Source organism: Coptis chinensis, chromosome 8 (assembly GCF_015680905.1).
Source record: "Coptis chinensis isolate HL-2020 chromosome 8, ASM1568090v1, whole genome shotgun sequence".
NCBI lineage: Eukaryota > Viridiplantae > Streptophyta > Magnoliopsida > Ranunculales > Ranunculaceae > Coptis > Coptis chinensis.
In genome coordinates, this window is record NC_141463.1 from 87,069,066 (window position 1) to 87,095,118 (window position 26,053).

A 26,053-nucleotide genomic window follows, 5' to 3' on the forward strand; every position below is an offset into this window, starting at 1 on the left:
TCACAGTCAAAGGGCCAATCCCAACATTCACCAGTCCCAATCCGGTGTTCATCTAAATGGGTTCTGACGCAAACTCGTATGTAAAACACTTCAACCCATGGTCCTAATCCTACTAAACAAAACAAAGCCCAAAACCAAGGCCCAAGCCTTTATAATCTTTCCCAAAAGTCTAAACATACTTTAAGACTCAAACTGACCCACTTCAAAACATATGGGCCTAGCCCAAAACAAAAATAGAAATCGGCCCAAAGAACAACTAATTTTGTTTCGCCCAAAGAAACAAACTAAGATTTTGGCCCAAGGCCCAACTAAGAGAACAGAGTCACTGGTCTCTTCTTCTTCCTCACCAACGGTCTCCTCCACCACCAGCCACCACCAACTCTTCTCCTCCTCCACTCTCATCCCACCGATTTTTCTCTTTGGGAAAAACCCCATAACTTTAATTAACACAAAAATTGATTTCCTTACATCACTCACTCTTCCCCCAAGCTGGATCGCGCCGCCATTAACACCCCCTTCAAGCTTCAACTGCCCCCATTCGACAACACTCAAATGCCCCCACTACAACCAACCATAAACCAACCCAAAACAAAAACCATATGAGTTCAAACCCACAACAATAAGAGTTCAAAAGGTATACAGAACGATTTCTTTCTATTGGGCTTGCGCCTCCATTAATAACCATAAGCTTCAACAGTTCAATCTTTCAATAGTAATTCGGCAAAATAACATACTAACATTTAACAAGTTTTAGAAATTAACAAGTTTTAGAAATACTAACAGGATGAAAAAACATATCGACAGAAGAATAAGCAGCTGCAATCAAATATCATAAGATCCTAATTAACACCTGAGAACCTGAGAAAATTAAAGTTCATATCAGATTATCAGGATGTATTTCCTACTGTTTGATTTTGTTCACTTTTTGAAACCCAATACACTTCATTCATGAGTAAACATTTGATGGAAGAATATTATGTTCACCGGTGGAATTGGATGTATATATGTAAAGGTATGTTTTAGTTCAACCTTACATAAAAGATTAGGAGGAGAAGGGGATTGAATATTGGAAAGACCGAGTTCATTGTTTGAGCGAACTACCTACGTATCTATCTCTCGATTCTCGGGGGAAAGAAGAATCAAGTCTAGCGTAGTTCATATGAGATGTATTTATAGATGGTGAAGGTGGATCCCTACCCAACAAGTGTAATGACATACACAAATGTATGGTTGGGATTGAGAAGGAGTATGAGAATGGTGTTGGTAGGAATTCTGTAATGATGGGGAGTGGTTACAGTGGTTCGTAATTTGCGGAAACAGAATGTATAAGTAATGCTTTGGCAATGATTGCTTCTAAAAGATAAGTTGAGTTATGAGATAGAACGTTCTTTGTGCAGATGTGCGAGTCGATCCATTCTGGAGTGATCTCGTAATTCGTGGGTGTGAGTTGATAATGTAGGTCACCCTGAAGGCAGTTCGGGGACCTAAGTTAGAGGTCGGTGTGATATCTCTCTATATTGAACACACGCTTGATATTCCTGAATGAGGATATCACTCCCTCACACAACCCCCTCTCAGTAGGGAGCGCTGTTCATTGAAGCGACCTACTGAGAGAAAACGATGGCGCGTGTTTGGCACGAGTGGAGATGCGAACTGGTGTAAGAATACCCACCGTGCTATGTAAATCAGTTCGTGTTGTATGACGAATTGATTTGGTGTGATGGTTGGCATGCGACTGGCATGTGACAAAATCTGGGCAGTTGGTGAGGAAACGTGTCGCCATTTTTTTTGGAATCTTGAAAAGACAGGTCCTTGATATATGTGTGTGGGCTAGGGCGTAGGTTGTAATCATGATGCCTTGGGAACTGGAGGGAGGTTATATAAAATAACTTTTGGAGATTCGAAAAGTCATTTTTTGTTTCGTTTCCGGAATCGCAGAGACTAAAACTTTTCAGGTTAGTGTTTCCGCCATTGTTGCTGCTAATTTTTCTTGTGTTCTTGTTAGTTTCGTAGAGTTGTTAGGTCGTCTTTAGCTTGTCTTGTTTAGGACTTGTAATCACTAAGAAAAGGGAATGTTTGATTCGGACGATACTCGTTCTAAAGAGATTCGAGAGGTATCGTTGAGTTGTGGGAAAATGGAGGATGAGAAGGATGAATCAGTGGAATTTGAGGGTGAAGATGTGGAGGAGGAAGTACGATCTGAGACTACTGCTGTTGTAGCTAGTACTTCAGGTCGTGATGAAGGGTCAGCTTCTAGTGGGTTGCCCCTAGGGTTGTAGATAAGCGTGCCACAAAAGCTTTTGCTAATCTAATTAAGGGAAGTGTATGGCATCCAGGGAGGCGACCTGGAGATACACGAACTGCACAAGAGCATAATGGTGTTCAGTGAGAGGTACATGCCACCGAACTATGGAATAGTAGTCTTCTAGGGCAAACCGGTATCGGTATGAGGTACCGCTCTCGGTCGACTTGTGACTTTTGACGCTTCACTGGAAAGCATACCGCCAGTTTGTGGGTAATACCTGGTGGCTGCTTAGGGTATTTGATCTGTTGAATGCGAGTGGTGAATATCGCATAAAGGTTGCTGACATTATTGAGCATTACACGGTAAAGCGATCTAGTGCTTTTAACTTTAGCCTGCAAACGTTGACTGGCAAATCTAGCGTGTTAGATGGTGTAAGCAATGAAGCTTGGGAGAGGAAGCCATTGCTGTTAGTGGGGAACTTCTGTGCTGAAGGATGTAGTTTGCAAACTAGGGTTTTCAATTTTGCTGGTGGGTAGGAAGGAGTGCGTTGTTCTGCTGTCTTAATGTTTGAATTGTTGATATTCTAACTGACTTGTGTCTTTGCTGTTTTTGCAGAGCTCACTATAAATAAGTGTACTAAATGGTCGGTGATAGAGGAGTTTGCGAAGCTAACCCGAGCTCAGAAATGGGAGAAACTGCCGGAGGTCGCACATTATTTTGTAGAGCGAGGAGGGCGTGTGGTCAAGGAGAAGAGGAGAGATCAGCAGAAAAGGGCTTGGGGTCAAACTAGTGAAGTAGCAATGGATAAGCGTAAAAGCGATCTGGTGACAAGGGAAGATTGGAACCGAGGTCGTACTGGTCCTAAGCGACCCACCGGAGGTGCTAGTGCCTCGGGGGTTGGTGGCTCGAGTGGGCGACCTGAAGGGGGGGAGGGGTTTAGTTTTCCCTTGAGTTGGATGAGATGGTCTTCAAGCCTCGCGAGCGAAGCAGCTCGTTGAAGAGAAAGGCTGATATGATTGAGCAGGATGCTGCCAAGATTGCCAAGGCTGCGAGGCATGTGCTTGGGGATAGCTCCGGTGTTGGGAGCGTGTTTGGTGGTGAATGAGTTGGTGGTAAGGCCACTTGTAGTTCTAGGTTGAGGCCTGCAGCACTCTCGGATCTGGAGACCTTTGAGGTCATTCCGAGTCTACCACCAGTGTTCCGAGAACCTAGTTCAGCGGCAAAGCAGAAGGCTCCGAGTAAGGTGATTGGGAAGTCTGTTGTGGCCAATGATGATTTGGAGGGCCAAGTGGTGTATGTTGACGACTAGGGGGTGCAACAAACTGTGAAGCGAATTGATGTCAGCTTCAAGTTGAGTAAGATTACATCTTGCTTGCTTGACCATATATACATGGACGACAGCCGTAAGGAACTGGACACCAAGGGACTTGCTGATAATCTGAGGCGAATGGACGTGGCTCACTATCTGGTAAGTGACGTTCTTCAGATCTTGTTAATTAACATTGTACTTGCCTGTTAATTATCGACTGTTGTTATACTTTTGTGTGTGTAGCTTGTGAATGGATATTAGAAGCTAAAGGAGATTGCTAAGATTGTTGAGTCAGAGAAGGAGTCTGTCAGCAAGCTGAAGGAAGAGTTGCAAAATGTCCAGGACGCGAATGCTGTAGATCACGAGGACTTTGATGCGCTGAAGAAAGATCACCAGGACGTTAGTTTGGCCAAGCTTGTGATGGCCACCGAATTGGAAGATGCCAAGTAGAAACTGCATGCCGCTGAGGAGAAACTTGCTATTGTGGATGCAGAGATTGTCAGGGTGACTGTCTATGCCCAGCACTGCAAAGGCGTTGCTCAGGAGGCTACCCAAGCATACGACGTGCTGGACGCTGAATTCCTTAAGCTAGAAGCAGAGTACAAAGCTTACAGAGAGGAGCATGAACACGGGGCTCCCAGTACATCAGTAGTACCCATGCTGGGAGATACATGTGATGCTCTTATTTCTGTTGTATCGCTCAAGAGGTTGTTAAGTCCCAGGTTGAAGATGCTGCGCTGGACGTGTTTGTAAATGTGGATGTTGATGGTCTCTCGATTGTGGTTAGTGATGGGAACGCTACGGAGGACGTGCTAGACCCCTTATCTACCAAAAAAATGTCAGTTCTGTCTTGAAGTTGTGAGTTGCGAGTGATTTTACTAGTTGTAATGGTGTAAGTTGTGATACATTCGAGCTAGTTTCCCAGGGTAACTTGGGCAGTTCGCCTTTCTTTTTTGGTTGTCAAAATACTGAACGAATTGGCTTCCCCTATCGTTTTGGGGAGTTTATGGGATGATGAATGGTAGCTAGCCGATCTGGATTTCCTGAGTAGACTCAGCAGTTCGGCTAGTAGATTCAGCAGTTCGTCCTTTTGCTTTTATGCAATGCTTGTTTTTGCTTCTCCGTTTTGTTTAGTTCCTTGAAGGTTTGAATGTACAATTCTTGATGTTGTTGTAATTTTCTGTCTGTGTATGCGACCTTTGGTAAGAGTGGGTGAGGCTAAGTAACCTGTGAGGTTGATTGAGCATCTTGCTATTTACTCCTAGTGTTGTAGGGCCAAAATTGTGAGAGATCGGGTGAGCGACTTGCTTGTATAAAGCATTCTCACTCGTAGAGCGCCCTGGTGAGAGGAGATCGTAGCACGTGCGTGTCATGTGTGGTAATATGAACAGTTACGGATATGAAATGATGGTTGCCAGGTGGCCTGATGTTTGGCGTCTCGATATAATTATGATGTGCCTTGGGAAGGTATATTATTTGAACATAGACAAGAGAACTGTGTCTAGACGATCAAAAGTATCTGCTCTACCATTTCGTGACGCTGCTACTCCAAAGTTCTTGCGCAAGTTTCTTTTTCACCTCAGGTAGGTGTTCTCTGTTGTTTTGCTTTTCTTGTTTTGTTGCTTTGTGTTACTGATCGTTGGGTGTTTGTAGAATCTACAATGGCCAGACGACGTGAGAATGCTGGTGAAGATGAAGGGACGAGGGAAGCCTCCCCTCTTGTTATGGAAGAGATAAGTTTATATTTAAAGCCCGTCGTCATTGTGATCGTGGCAAGAGGAAGGCGGTTGCTCCTGATCCAAAAAGTAACAAGCGATCCAAAGCTGCAGGTCGTTCAACTGGGGGCATAATGTTCAGGTCCCCCAATGGGGGAGGGAGCGCTAGGGATAACCTGACGGCTGAGGAACATGGCGATCTAGGTTAAGGTCACGATGTGACTGGGGTCAGCTCAGCACAGCGTGTTGGTGATGTGGGGAGCGAGTTCTTCTATGTTGGGAAGACTAGGAAGAAGCGCACAGTCAAACATTATGATTGTAGTTTCCACTCGGCATCCATAGCGACCTACCTTCTGGAAGGGATAGTACTGGACGGTGATAAAGCAAAAGTCGAAGATGAGCACCTGGGGACGCTGTTAGGGACCATGGATATGACTTGTTATTTGGTAAGCTCTTCATCTGATATGGTTTCCTGTTATTTGATGGGCGACTCTAACCTTGGTATTTGACTTGTAGTTCCTTGCTGGGTATGATAAGCTGAAAAGTATTGTTCAATGCACTGAGAACGATGACATTGCTAAAGTTGAGCTGGGGTGCATGAGAGCTGCGTGGGGGGCTGACAATAAGAAATTGCAAGCGATGACGAAAAAGTATCGGGATGTTGCTGATGAGAAGTTGGTGTTGGTTAACTCAATGAAGGACTTGCAAGACAAGTTGGCTAATGTGACGGAGTATGCCAAGCATTGCCAGGGCGTTGCACGTAAGGCGCAAGGTGCATACGACCTGGCATGTGGCGAATATGCCGAGCTGGAAGAGAAGTACTTATAGCTAAAGGAGGCTTGTGACCGTGGGGCTCTGGGTATGAATATGTGTGACGTACCCAGAGATGCGAGGCACACTCCCTCGACCAGTGTTGCTCCAAAGGATAAACACATTGTTGCTGACTCTTGAGTATGAATGCTGAATTGGTCTTCTTGTAAGTTATGAAAATTTTTGAATGTTTTATCTATATGCTTCTCTTTGTAAGAGAATTAAACTATAGAACTGGTTTCTCAGGCGTGCTTGGGCAATTCACCTTACTTCACAGTTAGCTTGCTGCATTAAGAACTAGTTTCCACGCTAGTGGCAGTTCACTTTTTGCAAAAGTTGTAAGAATACCGATCTGGATTTCTGGGTAGTCCCAGCAGGTTAGTGGATTTGTGAACTGGTTTCCTGAGTTTGTTCAGGCAGTTCAGACTATAAATGTTTATGGAATGCATGTCTTTTGGTTATGCTTAACTGCTTGTATCTATTGTCTTGTTCACAATAAATAAGGCATGTAGTGGCTGGGAAGCCTGAGACTTAGCTTAAGGAGAGTCTTTTCTCGTAGAGAGCGTTCCCGTTTAGTTGATCCTAGATTTGTAATTCATCACCTATTATAGGTTATGAAGTCGGGTAGCTCGAGTAAGCGTGCTAGCTTAAGATAGCATAGTGCGTGCTGAGAGCGTGTTAGCTTAAGAAAGCATTGTGCTCGCTGAGAGCGTGTTACTCATAGAGAGCATTTTCACTGATTTGATCCTACAGTTGTAGGTCCTCAACTAGTAGGAATTGGAGAGGCTATGGAGCCTATAGCTTGAGAGAGCGTGTTAGCTTAAGAAAGCATGTTGCTCACGGATATCGTTCTCACTTAATTGATCCTAGAGTTATAGGTCCTCAACTAGTGAGAATTGGAGAGGCTATAGAGCCTATGAGCTCAAGAGAGCGTGTTAGCTTAAGAAAGCGTGTCGCTCATGGAGAGCATTCTCACTTAGTTGATCCTAGAGTTATAGGTCCTCAACTAGTGAGAATTGGAGAGGCTATGGAGCCTATGAGCCCAAAAGAGCATGTTAGCTTAAGAAAGTGTGTCGCTCACAGAGAGCGTTCTCACTTAGTTGATCCTAGAGTTATAGGTCCTTAACTAGTGAGAATTGGATAGGCTATGGAGCCTATGAGCTCAAGAGAGCGTGTTGCTCACGGAGAGCGTGTTAGCTTAAGAAAGCGTGTTGCTTACGGAAAGCATTGAAACTCATGAGGGTGCTGAAAGTTTGCTTATACTGGTGGTGCTTTCAGTGCGAATTCCATGTATTGTTGATGAAATTGAATGGAGAAGGTTGTAATAACGAACATAAGTAAATTATACCAAACTCTGTACTAAATAGAAATATGGATTGCAAAACATTACACTTTTATTGATAAAATTTCTTTAACAAATAAGTGTTCCAAGGGCGTGGTAATGGTTTGCCTTCTTGGGTCTTAATCCAGTACGCTCCATTGCCGACGACGCGTTCTACTATGTACGGACCCTCCCATGTTGGTGCTAGCTTAGAGTCATCTTGAGTCTTTTTCAGAACTAGATCACCAGGTTGAAAGGATCGAGGATTAACTCGCTTGTTGTAGAACTTCTTTAGAGTCTGATGGTAAGATGCCACTCTGATGGCTGCCAGGTCACGACGTTCTTCCAGTAAGTCGACCTCTCGAGCTAGGACGGGTTCATTGTGTCCCGACTTCGACGAAGTTCCTCGACCGAAGTCGTAGTATTTGCCGGGCCTGGTAGGAATAACGACCTCCATGCCATAGCATAAGGAGAATGGCGACTCTCCTGTGCTAGAGCAAGCTGTAGTGCGGTGAGCCCACAGAATATTCTCTAAATGATTTGGCTATTGGCTCTTGTTCTTTTCAATATTTTTCTTCAAATTCTCCAAGATTGCTTTGAGCTTCTGCTTGGCCATTGCTTTGAGCATACTGGGGAGTGGAAAATGCATGAACGATCTTCCACTTGGCCAGAAACTCCTTGACTATTTTTCCCTTGAACTGGGAACCGTTATCCATCACCAGTGTGTGTGGCAAGCCAAATCTGGTGATGATGTGTGTCCAGATGAAGTTTCTAACATGTGATTCTTTGACATGAGCTAAGGCGATTGCTTCGACCCACTTAGTAAAGTAATCAGTTGCGGCCATGACGAACCGAAAGCCAGTGCTTTTTTGTGGGATGAATGGTCCTATGATATCCAAGCCCCACATATGAAATGGCCAATGGCTTGCAATGTTGATTAACTCGCGAGCTGGCTGGATGATATTATGGCCAAAAGTTTGGCATTTGATGCACCTAAGCACATATTTTTTGGCATTGACTTGCATCCATGACCAAAAGTATCCCTGGGAGATCGCTTTGTGAGCCAAAGAGCGACCTCTAGCATGGTTCCCGCATTCGCCCTCATGAATTTCTACAAAAATCAACTGACCTTGTTATGGGATTATGCACCTCAAATGAGGTCTGCCAGCAGACTTTCAGAATAATTTGTTGTTGATTAGGTAGTAACAACGTGCCTGATATTGAACTTGTTTGGCTTTGGTACGCTCTTCTAGGAGTGTACCGTGCTGGATGTACTTTATAATGGGTTGCATCTATGTTTGACTCATCTGATCGTCAGAGAGTGGGCACAGGTCGCTGATTTCTTGGGCGTGTTCAACTTGGTAAGTAGGTCGGTCAATTACTTCAATGAGTAACTGTTTAGGAGCGCAGTTCGGTGTTTGAGTAGCTAGGTAAGCTAAACTGTCCGCGTGATGGTTCTCGTCACGCAAGAAGTGATGTACAGTGGCTTTCTTAAAAGAAGGAAGTAACTGATAAACAACTTAAAGGTATTTAGAAAAGTTACCTTCATGGGTAGTGTACTCTTTAGCAATCTGGCGAACAACCAGTTGCAAGTCACTAAAGACTTGAAGCTTTTGTACACCGAGTTGTAGCGCCATTCTAAGCCCCATGATTAGTGCCTCGTACTCCGCCTTGTTGTTAGAGGTCGCAAAATTGATGTGAACTGACTTCTCCATCATAGCTCCATCTGGGGACACTAAGACGACTCCGATTCCACTACCTCTGGGGTTGCTAGAACCATTAACAAAGAGAGACCAGATGGATTTGTCCTGCTTCTTCATGGGTGGGATATCTGTGTCTTGTTCCCAATTCAGGTCGTCGACGGGAAAATTTGCTAGAAAGTCTGCAACGACTTGTCCCTTCTGGGAAGTACGTGGGACGAACTCAATGTGATGTTCTCCAAGCTCTTCTGCCCATACTGCTATGCGAGTTGTCTTGTTTTCCTTTAGAAGGATCTTCTTTAATGGGAGGTCAATGAGTACTTTGATGGGATGTGCTTGAAAATACGGCCTGAACTTCCTAGCCGAGTATAGTAATACGAGCACTGCTTGGTCGATGTAAGAGTAGTTCTTTTTGGCTGGAGTTAGTGTCTTACTTGTAAAGTAGATCGGTTTTTCTGAGTTGTTGTCCTCCTTGAAGAGAACCGAACTGATAGCAAAGTCTGATACTGCCAGGTAAAGCCCCAGCGTCTCCCCGTCTATTGGTTTGGTTAGGACGGGTGATGTCGTCAGGTATTCTTTGAAAGTAGAGAACACTTGGTGGCATTGGTCGTTCCATGAGAACTGTTATCCTTTTTTAAGAAGTTGCAGGAAAGGTCGGCATTTATCTGACGCCCTTGATATGAATCGATTGAGTGCTACGACCATTTCTGATAGCTTCTGTATTTGTTTCTTTGTCTTTGGATCGGGCATTTCCAAGAATGCTCGAATTTGGTCTAGATTGGCTTCGATCCCTCATTGTGATACCTGATACCCCAGAAACTTCCCGGAGGACGCTCCAAAAAGGCATTTTTCTGGATTCAGCTTCATCTGAGTTCGGCGTAATCTGGAGAACGCCTGCTCAAGGTGAGTAAGGTGGTCACCTGCTTTCTTGCTCTTGACGACCATGTCATCGATATAGACTTCCATGGTATCACCTAACATGTCTTGGAACATGTCAGTGACAAGCCGTTGATAAGTCACTCCAGCGTTCTTGAGGCCAAATGGGAGGACGTTGTAGCAGTAAATTCCCTGTTTTGTGATGAATGACGTTTTCTCTTGATCTTCTTCAGTGAGTAGGATCTGGTTGTATCCACTATATGCATCCATAAATGATAGGAGTTCGTGGCCATAGGTCTGGTTCACAAGTCGGTCGATTCTAGGTAAAGGGAAGCTATTTTTAGGTGTTTCTTGGTTGACATTGGTGAAGTCAATGCAGTGGCAAACTGTGACATTCTTCTTTGGAACTGCTACTATGTTAGCGATCCAGTTTGGGTAATCGACCTTCCGGATGAACCCGACTTGCTTGAGTTTGTCGATCTCATCATTGATTGCTTTTTGAAATCTCAGGGATAACCTCCGAGGTCGCTGCCGAACTGGCCTAGCATTAGGGTTTACATTTAATCTATCACATGCAACACTAGGATCTATACCAGGCACATCGATATATGACTAAGCGAAAACATCTTTATTCATTGTTAAAAAGTTTACAAGCTGAGCCTTGAGTGTAGGGCCACATAGAGGAACTTGGGATCGTCTTCTGTTCCTAAGTTCACTCACTCCTTTTCTGCAGTTTGTCCTGCTATTTTTGAAGGTTGGGCATCCTCTAGGGGATTAGTTTCTGGTGGTGCTTGGTCGATCTGAGGAATGGAGGTCTTGGCAGCAGTAGCTAGATCGACCTCTGTGGTTACGACAATAGGGGTGGATACGACCTCTGTGGTCATGACAACAGGGGCTGGTGTGACCTCTGAAATCTGAACTGGTGAACTAACAAGTGTTGGAATGACCTTTGGGGTCCTGACAGGTGGTGTAACTAGTGATGGGGCGATCTCTGGGGCCCTGACTGTTGTATGCATAGGAACTTGGGCGACCTCTGGGGTCCTGAAAGATGACTGAACTTTTCTGATGAAACCCCAAGCATTCTGTTTTGGTGCTTTGGATTTGACCTCGACAATTAAGTCATTGGCCATCGTGTAGTTGGTGGGCTCGCTCCTAGTACTGATAAACGGGTCAGCGGCTTTGTTCGTTGAAAGGATCTGATTGCAGTGATAAACCTCGAGCTGATTGTTGCGAAGCTCCATCATACCCCTAGGGCCAGGAAAGCGGAGCACCTGATGCAGTGTGGACGGTATAGCTTGCATTTGGTGGATTCAACGCCGTCCTAGGATGGCATTATAGGACGATTGGATGTCTAGAACGCTGAAACGCATATTGAAGTTGACTTTGTCTTCTCTGGATCCAACAGAAACTGGTAGTATGATATCACCAATTGGGTCGGCTCTGGAGCCATTGAACCCGTAGAGAGGAGCTATTGGGTCTATGAAGACCGACTTGGGCAGGTTCATTTCTTGGACGGTATGGTAGAACAAGATGTCGCATGAACTACCAGGATCTATCAGGACTCGTTTGACTGTCCAGTCGCTGATTTTGACATGGACAACTAGTGCATCATTGTGAAGGAGGCAAACCTTGTTGAGGTCAGCCTCTGTGAAAGCTGCGTGGGGCAGGTGCGGCCTGTGAAGAGAACTGGTAGACTTCTTGAAGGGCGATACGCACCTTCTTTTTTCTCTGGAGGATGTAACAGAATCATCCTAAAAAGTGATCATATGTATGGTTTTGTCATTATCTTGGTCTGACGAGTGCTGATGGCGTTCATGACGAGAACGGTCGCTGGGGTGTCCTTTGCTACGGGAGCGAGCTTGGACACTTTGGTGGTTATGGCGAGGTGGAGATCTAGTCCGTTCCCTACGAGCCATGAGCTTATGGCGCAGGTCGCCGTCAGCGATATTGGCGTTATGCTTGATATGTCCTGATTCGATGAGGTCTTGGAGGTAGTGCTTAATCCCCCAGCACTCATCACTCACATGACACTTTGCTTGGTGGAAGGCACAATAAGGCTTGCCAGGGTGATACGAAACTCGCTTGATCTTGTCCAGTATGTAACTGGGAGATCGGGTGAGTACAACGAACTTGCGGTTGTTGCTTGGTCTGTTCCCAGTCTTCTGTCCTTGCTGTCTGGGTTGCTTTTTTGAAGCTGGTGGGTCATCAGAGATCACTGCTACTTCTTGTTCTTCTGCTAAACCGTGACATTTTAGGCCTTCTTATAATTTAATGTACTTGTCTACTCGAGCGTATAGCTCGGACAATGTTTATGGACGTTCTTTCATCAGCGATCTGGAGAGAGCCGTGTTGCGCACATGGTAGGCGTTGGAGAATGCTAATATGGCAAATGACTCTTTGAGACCGCTCTCCATACATAGCAGTTCGGTTTTGAATCGACCTAGGAATTCGCGAATGGTTTCATTTTCGCCAAGTGAGAGCTGGAACAATGAATCAAGATCAACTTTTTTACGCCTATTGTGGACGTACTGGCTAGCAAACAAATCGGTGAGTTGCTCGTTCGAAGGTCTTTATCGAGTCTGGCTCGAGCGAAAAGAACCAATCGAGAGCGCCATCTTTAAGACTGGCTGGAAATAAACGACAATGAATATGGTCAAACTCCTGAGCGCTATAGAGTGTCAGGCTTTGAATGTAACGTGCCACGTGTTGACTAGGACATGTGCTGCCATCGTATATTGGAAAATGTGGTTGAATGAAATCTGGAGGAGAAGCTCTACTAAGTACCTCAGCAGCGAATGGGGACGCACGGTATGTCTTCAGCATCTTTTGGATGATTTGAGTGGCGTCTTTCTTAACTGCACTTTGGTCGATCCTTTGTGACAGTTCGTTAATCTGTTGATACCGTCCTCTGCTATGGCACCTGGTGGGTTTTGCGTGTCCACTTGCGCACGCAACATAACATTCTCCTTCCTGAGCAGGGTAATTTGCTCGTTCATTGTACCTAACTGACCTGCCAAACTCTGGATTTGAGCTTTGAGGCTTGCTATGCTTCGTTGGCTTGAGGATTTTGTTTTTTGGTTTTGGGATTTGTGAAGTGGTTTCTCAAGAAATCGAGACCACAGACGACGCCAATGTAAAGGTATGTTTTAGTTCAACCTTACGTAAAAGATTAGGAGGAGAAGGGGATTGAATATTGGAAAGACCGAGTTCGTTGTTTGAGCGAACTGCCTACGTATCTATCTCTTGATTCTGGGGGGAGAGAAGAATCAGGTCTGGCGTAGTTCATATGGGATGTATTTATAGATGGTGAAGGTGGATCCCTACCCAACACGTGTAATGACAAACACAAATATATAGTTGAGATTGAGAAAGAGTATGAGAATGGTGTTGGTAGGAATTCTGTAATGATGGGGAGTGGTTACAGTGGTTCGTAATTTGCGGAAACAGAATGTATAAGTAATGCTTTGGCAATGATTGCTTCTAGAAGATAAGCTGAGTCACGAGATAGAACGCTCTTTGTGCAGATGTGCGAGTCGATCCATTCTGGAGCGATCTCGTAGTTCGTGGGTGTGAGTTGATGATGTAGGTCGCCTTGAAGGCAGTTCGGGGAACTAAGTTGGAGGTCGGTGTGATATCTCCTCTATGCTGAACACGCGCTTGATATTCCTGAATGAGGATATCACTCCCTAACAATATGCTACCACTCCTCCGTGATGCGTATCCTGATATCCTTTACTGGAATGTTTGAGTTATGCTAACGACTCCGTACAATCTACTTAAAGGTAGTCCTTGCTCTTCCAGTGAAAACATCGATACTTGCAGTCCTGCACCAACATTTTCCTAGGCAAGTCGTTTGTTTAGATGCAGGACGCTAAAATGTGCAGTTATCATACACAAAGATCATGGAGTTCCTCAGATGCAGATTTAAAAGAACTACGCTAAGGAGGTCCTTTCAGACTGTTTACAACCCATAATTAAAGATCATATATATAACAAATAGGAGGATATCTGACTGATTTGTTCTCTGAAATAAGAGTCGTCAATATTGTCAAATGGCGAACGTCTTGTTTCCAGCAGCCAAGGCATGGATCCATTCCCTATAAAAACTTAACCGCTGCTTGTGAGTCAGATTCAAACCATATCTTTACCCTATTCATGCATAGCAACAACTTTCTCAATGTACACCAAGAACTATGGCCATGCATTCATCTCCGAAATCAGTCCACGAGACTGGCCTGGTTCTGACAATTAAGTCAGCTCCTCTCCTACTACCAGGGTAAGGCCATCCATCATCAGGTGGTATCCAAGTTAGAGCTAGCCCTCAATGTTGACTGTAGTAGCATTGAAAATTTGGATATAGGATTTGCATAGATCGACTTATAGGACAAACCCGATATATTTTATGAACTATACGAAGATTTTCAATTTTGTTTCTGACAAAAAATAAATATGTTAAACAACTGAATGAAATTGACGCAATAAAGGATGCTACTGCAATCGATAAACGTATGAAATTGCTGAGTAAGTAGAATTGGAAAGTAAACTCGTTAATTAATTGATTAAATAACTTGGAAGATTGAATATCTTATTCTTCCAAAATATTGGAAAATTCTCATTCAAGAGATATGTGATTATCATACAAAAAGATCACGCAGTTCCTCAGATACAAGTTTAAAAGAGCCATCCTAAGGAGGTCCTTGAGACTCTTTACATTAATTAAAGATCATCTAACAAATAGGCGGATATCTGACTGAGTTGTTCTCTCATATAAGAGTCTTCAATATTGTTAAATGGCTGAGGATCCACTTGAGATGCGTTATTTTTATGGTCATGTTCTTGCCTAATTCCGCCTTCCAATGGTGCAACCACTGCTGAAGTTGGTCTTGATGTCAAGGCAATATTGCTTCTGTTGTCGTCTGCCATATGTGACTTTTCAGTTTCTAGGCTTCTAGTCAGAGGTATATATGACCATGATCTCCAAAAGTTGTTATCTAAGCATGGTTGAGAAGTACTGAACTGGTTATGGTCTTGCTGCAAAGAACTAGTCCCACCAAAGTTTGTCATTGTCGTTCCTACTCCCTCATTGAACATTGTTGTTGGTGCCTCCAAAGATGTTTTGGTACGTTTTCCTTTTGGCTCATATGCTTGATCATAGTAGTCCTTTTCTAGCCCTTCCAAAACCAAGTCAGACGAACTTGAAGATGCGCTGTTATCACTCCTTCCCTGCTTGCTGATCCTACAAAGAGCCAATATGTCTTGGCCAGGTGGATAGATTTTCAAGGTATACTCATGCATTACCCAACCTTCTTTCTTACCATTCGCCATCTTTGCTTTCTCACCTTTTGGCGTAAAACTCAAATTTTTCCGATTCCCTATTTCCGAGTTATCTACAGGGTCATAAATCGCCGGGATTCTGCACCCTCCTTCTGATTTGCCATTGTTCTGCGCCATCCACGTTCCTTTTGTGCCTACGGTTCTATCCATTCTCACTCCATGATCAAATTTCTTCTTGAGGACTGTGAAAAAATATAACTCTGTCGCAGTAGTCCCATTGAATATTTCCCTTGGCGATTCGCTTCCATAAAGATCACCTTCCACAATGATGTCCTTCATTATCCCTTGTGGACCTTCGTCATAGACTTTCTCCCATAGGTAACATATGAGATCGACGTCAGTTGGAACAAAACGAAAGCCCACGGGGATCATCTTTACTTGTAAACCAAATATCACTGTTTTTTTCTAGACTACCAAACAACTCTGACTTCTTCTTCTTCAATCCGCCTTCAACTTAATGCAAATAATTTTGTTCGTGCTTAAACCTAGCTAGCTTGTAGATGCTTTTGTGAGAAAGGTGGTCGTATATTTATAGACGTACACTTGAGGTGGTGATGTCGGCATTTCTACAGGTTCTAGTTAGAACAGGTTTCGGAGAAGAGTTTGTACTTCGTGTACTAGGAGTCCTACTACGTACTTATCCGAGCAATTACTAATGGCCGTTTGATTTCCATTTCTTGTGATTCCCAGATGTGTCGGTGTCCTATTGATCCATCTGATTGGTTTCTCATCGTTATATTGCTGTCCTTTTGATCCATTTGATTAAGTCTCTCAACATGAATATTGATCGAACTCCTCATTTGAACCGAATTACTAATGGCCGTTTGATCTCTATCCCCGTTGGTGACTAAACGTATCTTGTGATTCCCAAATATTTTGGTGTCCTTTTGATCCATCTGATTTGTTTCTCATCATTACATTGCTGTCCTCTGCATCCATTTGATTAATATTGATCGAACTCCTCATCAGAACCGTATTCTATGCAACCACCATTTCACTTATCCAATTCGGACACCAAATTTAATTACTTTTCGGCCAACCGTACCTAGGAAAATCGGCACTGTGCTTGAAAAACCTTCATGGTTTGGTTGAATATCTATATGATACAGATACTGAGGATACTCTATTTTACTTGTTGGTCTCATGCAATGGTTTGCAATGTTGTGTTGGTATTGACTGTGATTCATCTTTATTTTGAAAAAAATCGTTTTACACTGGGCTTCAGTACTTATGCTTGAAAGATAGCTGTGTTGATTGGATTACTTACTGTTCTAATGTTCTGCATGATTATTTTACACTATGATCTATAACGCGAATCTGAGAGTGGTCTGATGGCATTGAATAGGGTTTTACACCAGATCCACCAATTCTATAAAGAAAGGAAGAGAAAACAGATTAAAACTACATGAGACAAAGTTTAAGAAACTGATGAAAGAAAGCGGACAGGGAACTGCACCATATGTATTCTGCTATGATCTTTGTAGTGGAATCAGTAAAATTAAGGTTGATGAGGTTTATAATTAGAGACATGATACTATCATACTTTACTGCATTTGAGACTAATATCTGATTTTGGATTTTTGGTAAATTAGTCGATGAAAATATAATATCATACACGCCCTAGGGATTTTTTTAGAAATGTGTAGTAGTAGATTAGTGAAACAGAGTTATTCTGATATAACATGACTTCTAGTAGTATATCCTTTAATGTTATGTTTGAGCTGTATCAGTCAGTTTCAAGGTTCCGTTACATGGAGCACCATTGGAGAGTATCACACCACAAAGAGGAATCTTCATAATGGTGTCAGAAGCTATCAAGATTGATTCATATGGCAGAACTGAAGAATGAAGTCAGTGGCATCAAAGTGAGAAGAAGGGCACCTGCATTTAGTCATCGACTATATGTGGATGAATTCATGCAGTTTTGTATGACAACATTATGAAGCGTATAACATGAGGGGAATTTTGGACTAATATTGTGCAGCTACTGGACAAGAAGTAAATGCAGAAAAGTCCAGTTTCTTTTTCAACAATAATGTACATCCTAACCACCAAAAATTACTAATGAGGATGAAAGTGAAGAAACTCAATGAGAAGGAGAAGTACTTAGGAGCATCAATGGTGACAAGTAACCAAAGGAGTGAAAGCTTTGATTTTTTTTATGGATAAGCTGCAGAATAACGTAACAGGGTGGAGCCGCCGTGGAGGGCCAAAGTACTATCTCAGGCCAGCAGGACAACACTAGTGAAAACTTTGAGTTAGGCAGTACCAGTTCATACTATAAGTGCATTTGTGCTACCTGCAAAAGTAATTAACTGATAGACTTGATCAGTTGAACAGAATTTTTTGGTGGCATGGAACAATGCATTCTAATTCTACCCACACTATGAACTGGGACAAGCTATGCAGTCCTAAAGACAAAGGAAGGTTGGGATTTAGAGAAGGGATGAACCAGGCTTTGATAGCAAAACTCTGCTGGAGCTTAACTGTGGATGAGAGTTCTTATGGGAAAGATTCTAAAAGGGGTATATGGTTGGGAATGGAACAGAGACAATGCAAACAAAAGGGATAAGAGAGTGCTCTTTCTGAGAGGTGTAATGGAATTGATTGAAGAAGTTAAGGATGGATCTGTTTGGAGGGTGGGAATGCGTTCAAATGTCACCCTAATGAATGAACCATGGCTAACATTCCAGAATTAACCTTCCAGATTTAAAGAATGCTTCAACCTAATCCTATGCTGGTTAACCAACCTGTCAGTTTTCTCTTAAATGAAGATTTTACTTCATTAAACGATATGAGGTTAGGAGGACTGTGTCCTCAACCACTAACTAATTCTATTAGACAAATCATCAGAAAACCGTATCAGCAGAACAAGATAATGTGGGTAGGACATTCCAAGGGAAATCTAACAGCAAAGTCAGCTTACAGGTTTATGACCAAGGAGCAAGAAATTGGGTGATAGTGCAAAGTGTGATAAAGGCACAATTAATGGGATATGGAAGCTGCAAGTGGAAGCTGGACTAGAACAATTTGGTTGGAAGACATATATGGGAGGGCTGTTATAGGAGAAGCTTTTCATAAGAAGAAGTTTCAAGGACATGTTTCATGTCCTCTATGTCAGATGTATCTCTGAATGGGGATGACTTAATGGAAGGAGTTTGAGAGAATGGGTAGGTATTTATATAGATGGAAGTAATGCAGATAATGAAGATTTACTGTATGCAGGACTGTAGGGATTATGTATGGTATATGAAATGCGGGTGGGCAGAAATAAGAACAAGTTGAACGAGGAGAGCTAAACATGAGACAAAAACAGGAATGCAAGATACAAAGCTAAAATCAATGCTGAAGTACACAAGGAAGCTACCAGAAAAAAGAGACGAGGATAAAAAAGATAAAATAAACTTGACTCATATTACTCAACCTTTAGTTCCAAATAGCTATGTTGAATGGTGTAAATATATTTTTGACAGTGCTTATGACAGGGAATCAAAGAAGGGCGCAGCAGCAGCTTTATGCAGAGGATCAAATGGAGAACTTTAAGGTTTTACCTATAGAGAATTAGAGCAGATAGTGCACTGGAAGCAGAATGACATGGAGCTGAACTGGCTGCAGTGCCGATGGAGAGCCTGAAACCTGGAAAAGCAATGAAACTGGGACACAACTAGAGCCTGATGAAGATGCTGGGTAAGCAAGGAGATAGAGCAGATAGAACTGTTGCTGATCATCTACTGTAAATAATTATCGTTGCTTTTAACAGTACCTCGGAAAATCCTCTACTGTATTTAACTTTTTGGGATCAGTAGACTTGGTAAATAGTAATGGAAAGGTCCATGAATCGAGTCAGTGGGCTCTAAGATATACATCTATAGGGCCTCCTCGTGATTGGTATTTTGAGGGGGTATGCCAACTATTAGCTAAATTTTATGTTAATTGCCTTGGGATTTTCTAAATCTGTTGGAATGTTCCTGATTTTGTTGCCATATGTAGTTGATAGTCTTGATAACATTCCTTAAATATATATATTCATGTTATAAATAAAATTCAATGAGAACAGCTCTCACTTTGTTCAAGGATATCGAATTAAAGAGATCAAAGTATTGGTTCGTACCAAATCAAAAGAATTGAAGTGGCTCTCATGGGTTTGATTGGTACGTACACGTTATTGATGTTGGCATTTTTTCTGAGTGTGACTTTCAATGGGATTGATGGCGGAAGGACTATTACTAAAGACGACGACTTGGAGTTGGAGAGGCAACTCAAGCGTCTCAATAAGCCCTATGTCAAAACTATTAAGGTTTCACTTTCTTTACTATATAGTTCATCACCGTTTTCATATTAGCCCTTTGTGTGTGCATGGTTAATGTTCTCTCTGTTGTCATATGTGCTTCTAGTGTATAGGTTTTTTAGCGTTTTAGCTTTTAATTTGGAAAAAATAAGATATTGAATGCGTCCAGAGTTGGTCACTCTCTCGGTCTCTCAAAGGGTCTTTCGATGATGCACAACATTATTTTATTTATTCATTTATTATTGATCAAATGCACAATATTATTTCAGTAACAGTATCAAACAAGCAATATGTATTTATGCTGAGATTTTCAGCAAGGATGATCTTGACTATATTTTGTCTAACAAAGTTGGACGCTGTAATTTCCGTTTGCAGTTTACACTCACTCTCTAAGCTTGTGTATTCTGGTTCAAGCTACAATATAAGAACCTAAATCTAAACATTATAAAAAATCTGGGGGTGTGAAGAACAGTAGATTCTGTTTCTGTCACTGTAGCAGTTCTGCAAATAGGATCAATTACGGAGGCAGTTTTGGTAGTTTGCAGTTTTTTAAATTCTAATTTTTTAGACATTAGGGTTTTTGAGAAAGTGGAGAAACGTGTGTCCATAGAGGCAGAATCGTAAATAACAGCTATTACACTAATAAAGTTGTAAGTTTTTTTTATTTTATTTAAAAAAAAAAAACAAATTGGTCGGCTCCGGGCCACGTGCACAAAACTAGTCTAACTTCTTTAAAAAAAATAGGGCTTCAACAGTAAATTTATCATGTCATTAATTTTTTTTTCCAATTTTACTCCTTGCCAAACACCAATATTAATGAAATGGTAGTTTCATGCCTATAAATTAATGAAAAATAAAATAAAATCGGGGATTGTTAACGTGGTGGAGACACGTACAAAGAGACTAGTATATATAAGAGGCCTCAATATATAAAATCCTTTTGTTTTTCTATTTTGTTTTTTTTTTTGATAAATTCATAGTTCGGGATTTTGGAATTCTCGGAATTCCAACAAATCTAAAAACCGAAATTCATTAAATTTCAACCCCTATCATATTTGGAATTTCAATTGATTTTGAAATAATCAATATTTCGACTCTATATTTGGATTTCCAATTTTTTGAAAAACCGAAATATTAAGCAGAATTCCGATGTTTTGTTCGGAATCAGAAACACTGGATAAACCGGACCTTATTTGGTTTGGAATTAAATGGTATAATATGTTCAACACCCTTCCTGCGAAAGAAATTATGTTCACCACCCTTGGTATGTGTGTTGTTCCGTGTGTACATACCTTAGGATAAAGCCACCTCCAACCAAAACGATTGCGATTAAGAATTCTAATTATCAAAAATGAATAACTCATCCAATCTTTCTAAGAGCGTCTCTAATATGGGTGTAAACACCCAGCAAAAAAAAAAAATAGGGGTGTAAACCGTATAGAGTGTAAAGTTTATACGGTAAGTGTCAAAAAGTTCTTTCCAAAGGGGGGATTAGTTAATAAAGAACTCGGGCGACACCTGAACACACGTCTGAACAAAAGAAACGTTGGGATGTCACTCTAAGTGACGTCCCTATCTAGCTCTAAAGTCACAATTTGAAAATTTTAAACTCAGGCAACACTTAGAGTGACGTCCGAGTTTAAAATCATACTTTTTTTTTATATTTTTCCGTTGAAAACAATAGAGTGGATATTTATGGGCTATACAATAATTTGCAATTGGAATTGTGAAATCCTAGGTGGAGGTGTAATTTTACAACCCCATTGGAGATGCGCTCATAAGAAATTAAGAATCCACATGTCTGAATAAGAACTATAATCTCCACCATAGGAATATGAACTCAAACTAAGAAGTACTCTATGTTGTAACCCTATGGATTATGGTGTGGCACCTTGGTTTTCTGGAGACGGAAACATCAATTAGGAGATCATATGTGGACGTAGTTTTTTTTTTGGCTTGGTAAGATTAACGATGTACTAAAAAAGAAGAAGAATGTACAGTGGTTTTGCGGAGAGTTCAGACTCTTGCAACCATTGTACCAATGATGCATCATACAATCAAATTAAGGAAACCATGTAGGACGCCCTCATATATCATGCTTTGGTTGTTCAAAAGACTCACTCCGTTCTTCCCTGCCAGATCCGCCGAAGTTAATCAAACTAAATAGTCTTTTCTCCTTGTAGTTTGCTATTTTCTGTGGTATTGTTGGCTTCAGTTAGATAATCACCATATTTTCTTGTTGATTTGGATACGTAAGTTTTTTGCCCCCACACATGCGAACATTGTTACCGCACACAGACACACACGCACAAAGTGTAATATGGTAGATCTCATTTCTTTGCTTGAGATCTTTCATTATGTTGCACGAAATTGCACAGCTAGCTAATGTATGTTTTTCATTGAACTCCAGACCGAAGTGGATGATATTTATGATTGTATTGACATCAGAAAGCAGCCATCTTTAGATCATCCATTGCTCCAGAATCATGAAATTCAGGCAAGTGGATTTGTTGCCATCGTCATATTTATTATTATTTTCGAATATATTATGCTTAAATTTTTTGGATTTCCTTAGTTAAGATATAGTTTTATTTTGTTATATGATCAGGTTTTAGTTATATATTGTGACACTCATAACATTGTGTACTTTTACAGATGCATCCTACTACTTGTCCAAAGCGAATGTATAGTAAAACTGGTATGGTGGATAAACACAACGTGGCTCAAAAAGATCTAATAACAGTGGATTGTCCCGAAGGAACAGTCCCCATTCGAAGGATTGAGAGACAAGATCTAATAAGAGCTAGATCTTTCACTGAATCCTATGGTACCTATCAGCCCAGCCAAAGTACACCACTATCCCCTGGTGAACATGTAAGTATCGTTAATAGTGAATTAGTGATTATAATTTCTTTAATTCTTATTTGTAATTGAGACTTGAGAGAATCGTCGGCAAAGCAATGCAAATAGCTGAAAAGAATAAAAAAACACATTGCCATGGTGCGAACGGCTTTAAATCTCGCATACTAACCATCAAACCTGTAATCTTTCGTGATTGTTTGGTTATTTTACATCTCACTTTGCAACATGCTGCCACGTGGCAACGTCAGTACCTTGGAATGAGCATGTCCTTAAAATGCGAAGAAGACTGCACAGAAAATTTTTATGCAAAGTGGTTTGGATGTGCATACGCTTATCTGAAACACGCGCCGGTAAAAAGCAAATTGAATTCCGAGTTGGATTATCCCAAAATTTGATGTTGTACATGGTCATATAGAATGATTCCGTTGCACTAGCTAGTTTTCTTTACCAAACTAGCACTGCCCTAGAGTGGACTAGTTTGTTGGCAATCGTATTCTTGGGTTATGGTAATTGTTCTATGTGGTTTTCTGTGAAAATATCAAAATAGTACGTAGTTCTAATTGGGTACCGATACAACTTTTTTTTTCCTCTCTTTTCTGCAGGTTGCAATACTAAGATCGAAAACTATGAAAGTGGTTCATGGTATAGCCGGATACCTTTCCCTGCATAATCTTTCACAGTGGGTTAAACCTGGCCAGTCTAGTTCTGCACATATGTGGATCGAATCGCGCCTGGGTAATAATGTCAGCAGTCTACAGACAGGATGGATGGTAAATCATTTTGTTCCTCCTACTTTTTGTTTGTGAACTTGCTAGTACTTCCTCATAAAATCGGTCTTTTGATTAAATCTTAATAATATGGATTAATTTAACAGGTCTCGCCGCAGTTTTATGGAGATACTAAAACTCGGTTATTCGTATTTTCAAAATTTAATAATGTAAGTTTAGCTGTGATATTATTTCAATCAATGCTGAGATAAACTCCATACATCCTCAATGATCACTTATTTTTTTCAGAATAAAGGATGTTTCAATCTTCTTTGTTCCAACTTTGTTCAAATAAACAGCAGAAATCCAGTTGATATTGTCTTCAACAAAACTTCTGAGATAGACAAAGAACCATTTGTGATTCCAATTAGGATCTTTCACGTAAGTTACACATACTTCCCCATGCATTATTTTTCATTTCAGTGACAAGTTAATTATATTCAAAGATTTTTTTTCTTGGAAATATTTAGAGGATTAAGGCAGACCTACACCAGTTACATTGAAAGACCCTAGTCCGAAGGCTCTCGTCGATGCGTCATAGACCAAACACCTTATTCCATGAAGACTTGTCTTTGCTCTATGGTTCACCTATCATAGCAGGCTAGCAGCACCATGTCTCTAGCCCGAAGGCTCACCTGGCCCAAAAACTCATCACATAATTACACAAGAAGTCCCAACCAACATTTGATAGGATTTGAACTTGCAATCCCTCTCCCATAAGGATTGGTGGGTTTTCTTATTCTCATGTGTGTTTGGTTGCAAATAACTAATGAGAATTAGAAGGATTCTCACTTTGGTGAGAATTTGATTCTCTCCCTAAAACCATGTTAATTGGGATTCTCATGGTAGTTATGGGTAATTAATTTCTTAAATATAGTTAACAAACAAGTGCACCTTTAGAAAAAGGGGTTTGTGAAATAGTAGTTTTCAAGATGTGATATGGTAGTCCTAAAATATAGAAGAGTTTTAAAGAATCCTTATTTAATTAAATGACACGTGTACATGTTTTTTATTAGACCAAGAGAATTCTTATAGACAACTAAGCGACCATATTTCTCACATTATCATTGACAATTCAATTCTCAAAGAATTCTAATTCTCACTACACTAGAATTCTAATTCCCATTCCCAATCCTAAGCCACCTATCATGCTGAATCCAAAAACTTAACAATTACGACTGATTGCTCATAAGAACAAAGAATACTCAAGGAGGAAAAGAATGCCTCCCGAATATGTATTGATCTTGTGGACTTGCTCAACCATTATACTGTTCTCTTTTCTTATAATTTGATGCATCAATTTATTTTATTTTTTGCTTTAAGATTTTCAGGTGCTAGGCTCGACTCGGAGGCTAAGCACCCATGCTTTCTGGACAAAACCAGCATATCCCCTAATAATTACACTATCAACTCCCTAGTTGGATTACCATTGATTTGAAAGAAAGTACTTGGGTTCGAGTATTTAAATGTGAATCCATTGTGCTCAAATGGCGAGTTGGTTTAGAGTTGGCTCGTGCTAGCCAGCCAGCCAATAATAGCCCTGATTGATCAGCCGCCCCAACACCCCCGCGCCCCCCACCCCCCCAACACACACACACACACACACACACACACACACACACACACCACCACCACCACCACCACCCTGAGTATTAAACTGTACTTGCTCTTACAATGACATTATGATATATATGTACACTAAGATGCACTCAAATTAAAATGACTTCGTTCTCAGGGCCGTATCAAACTATACGTGCTCTTCCAACAACAAAGTATGATCTTTGGTTATCTCTTAGAGGTCACTCCATCAGTATCTCCAGGAAAGATTCACATAGTCAATTTTGAATCTTTGAGGTGTATATCTTCGATGATTCAGTATTCTAAATATCAGTTTAACTTATCATGGCAGGATAAAGGTACACACAACTGGTGGTTACAAGTTAATGATGATGTAAATGTTGGTTACTGGCCATCAGGAACATTCCCTGATATGAATAATGGTGCATCATATGTTGCTTGGGGAGGGCTAGCACAAGGTCTCACATATGTACCTAGTCCCCCATTAGGCAATGGAAATCTTCCGGACCCAGATTCTCCAGATGCTACAGAGACGGCATATATTCGTCTACTCCAAATATTCGATTTATCAGATTGGTTGAATATAAGCGAAAATGATGTTGAAGAATATGTTGACAACTATGACTGCTATGATGTTAAGTATATGAAATATCAAGGAGAGGCAAAAGGACATGTAATGTACTATGGTGGACATGGAGGAAATTGTGGGAATTAGCTACTTAAATTTCGTTTTGTAGTAAATAAAGACTATTTGCTGGAAGAGAAAATTTTGATCCATGTTCTGTAACTTTATTTTCTTAAATGTGATTCATATTTGCGTAATGATGTAGTAATTTCCCATTTAAGTGCACTTAGAAATTCTCTAACGGAAAGTTTTTTATTTGCTTGCGCACTGGAGGATACACATATTTTCATGCGATGACATTCTCCATGACGATGTCTAATTAAATGTATATAAATTAGAATAAAAAAATATTTTGATCAGAAAAAGCGGAAAAGTTATATAGATGTGTTGTGTGTCATCAAGTGCCAATAGATATGACAGTCATGCAGTATACCCAATTCTAGTATCCTTGCATAACAGCTTTAAAGAACATAAAAATTGCTAACGTGAAAAATCAAACGTATAGAAAATGTGTTTTCCAAACTAAATGAGAGAGAGAGAGAGACCTCTTCTGACTCATCTGTCAAGGTCTTAAAGAAAAAATGGTTATGCATCACCGTTAGGTAATGAACAAAATATCGCGG

General features: G+C 41.1%; 1 protein-coding gene across 1 annotated transcript; it reads left to right on the forward strand.

Annotated features, from left to right (window-relative positions):
- Positions 1 to 19,332: 19,332 nt before the first annotated feature.
- Positions 19,333 to 25,618, forward strand: LOC147483896 (protein neprosin-like). Its single transcript, XM_086577845.1, has 7 exons — positions 19,333 to 19,607; positions 22,009 to 22,095; positions 22,254 to 22,472; positions 23,063 to 23,230; positions 23,335 to 23,397; positions 23,477 to 23,608; positions 25,137 to 25,618. The coding sequence occupies exons 1-7, from the start codon at positions 19,449 to 19,451 to the stop codon at positions 25,518 to 25,520; spliced, it is 1,212 nt and encodes a 403-aa protein (XP_086433971.1). The 5' UTR covers positions 19,333 to 19,448; the 3' UTR covers positions 25,521 to 25,618.
- The last annotated feature ends 435 nt before the right edge of the window (positions 25,619 to 26,053 follow it).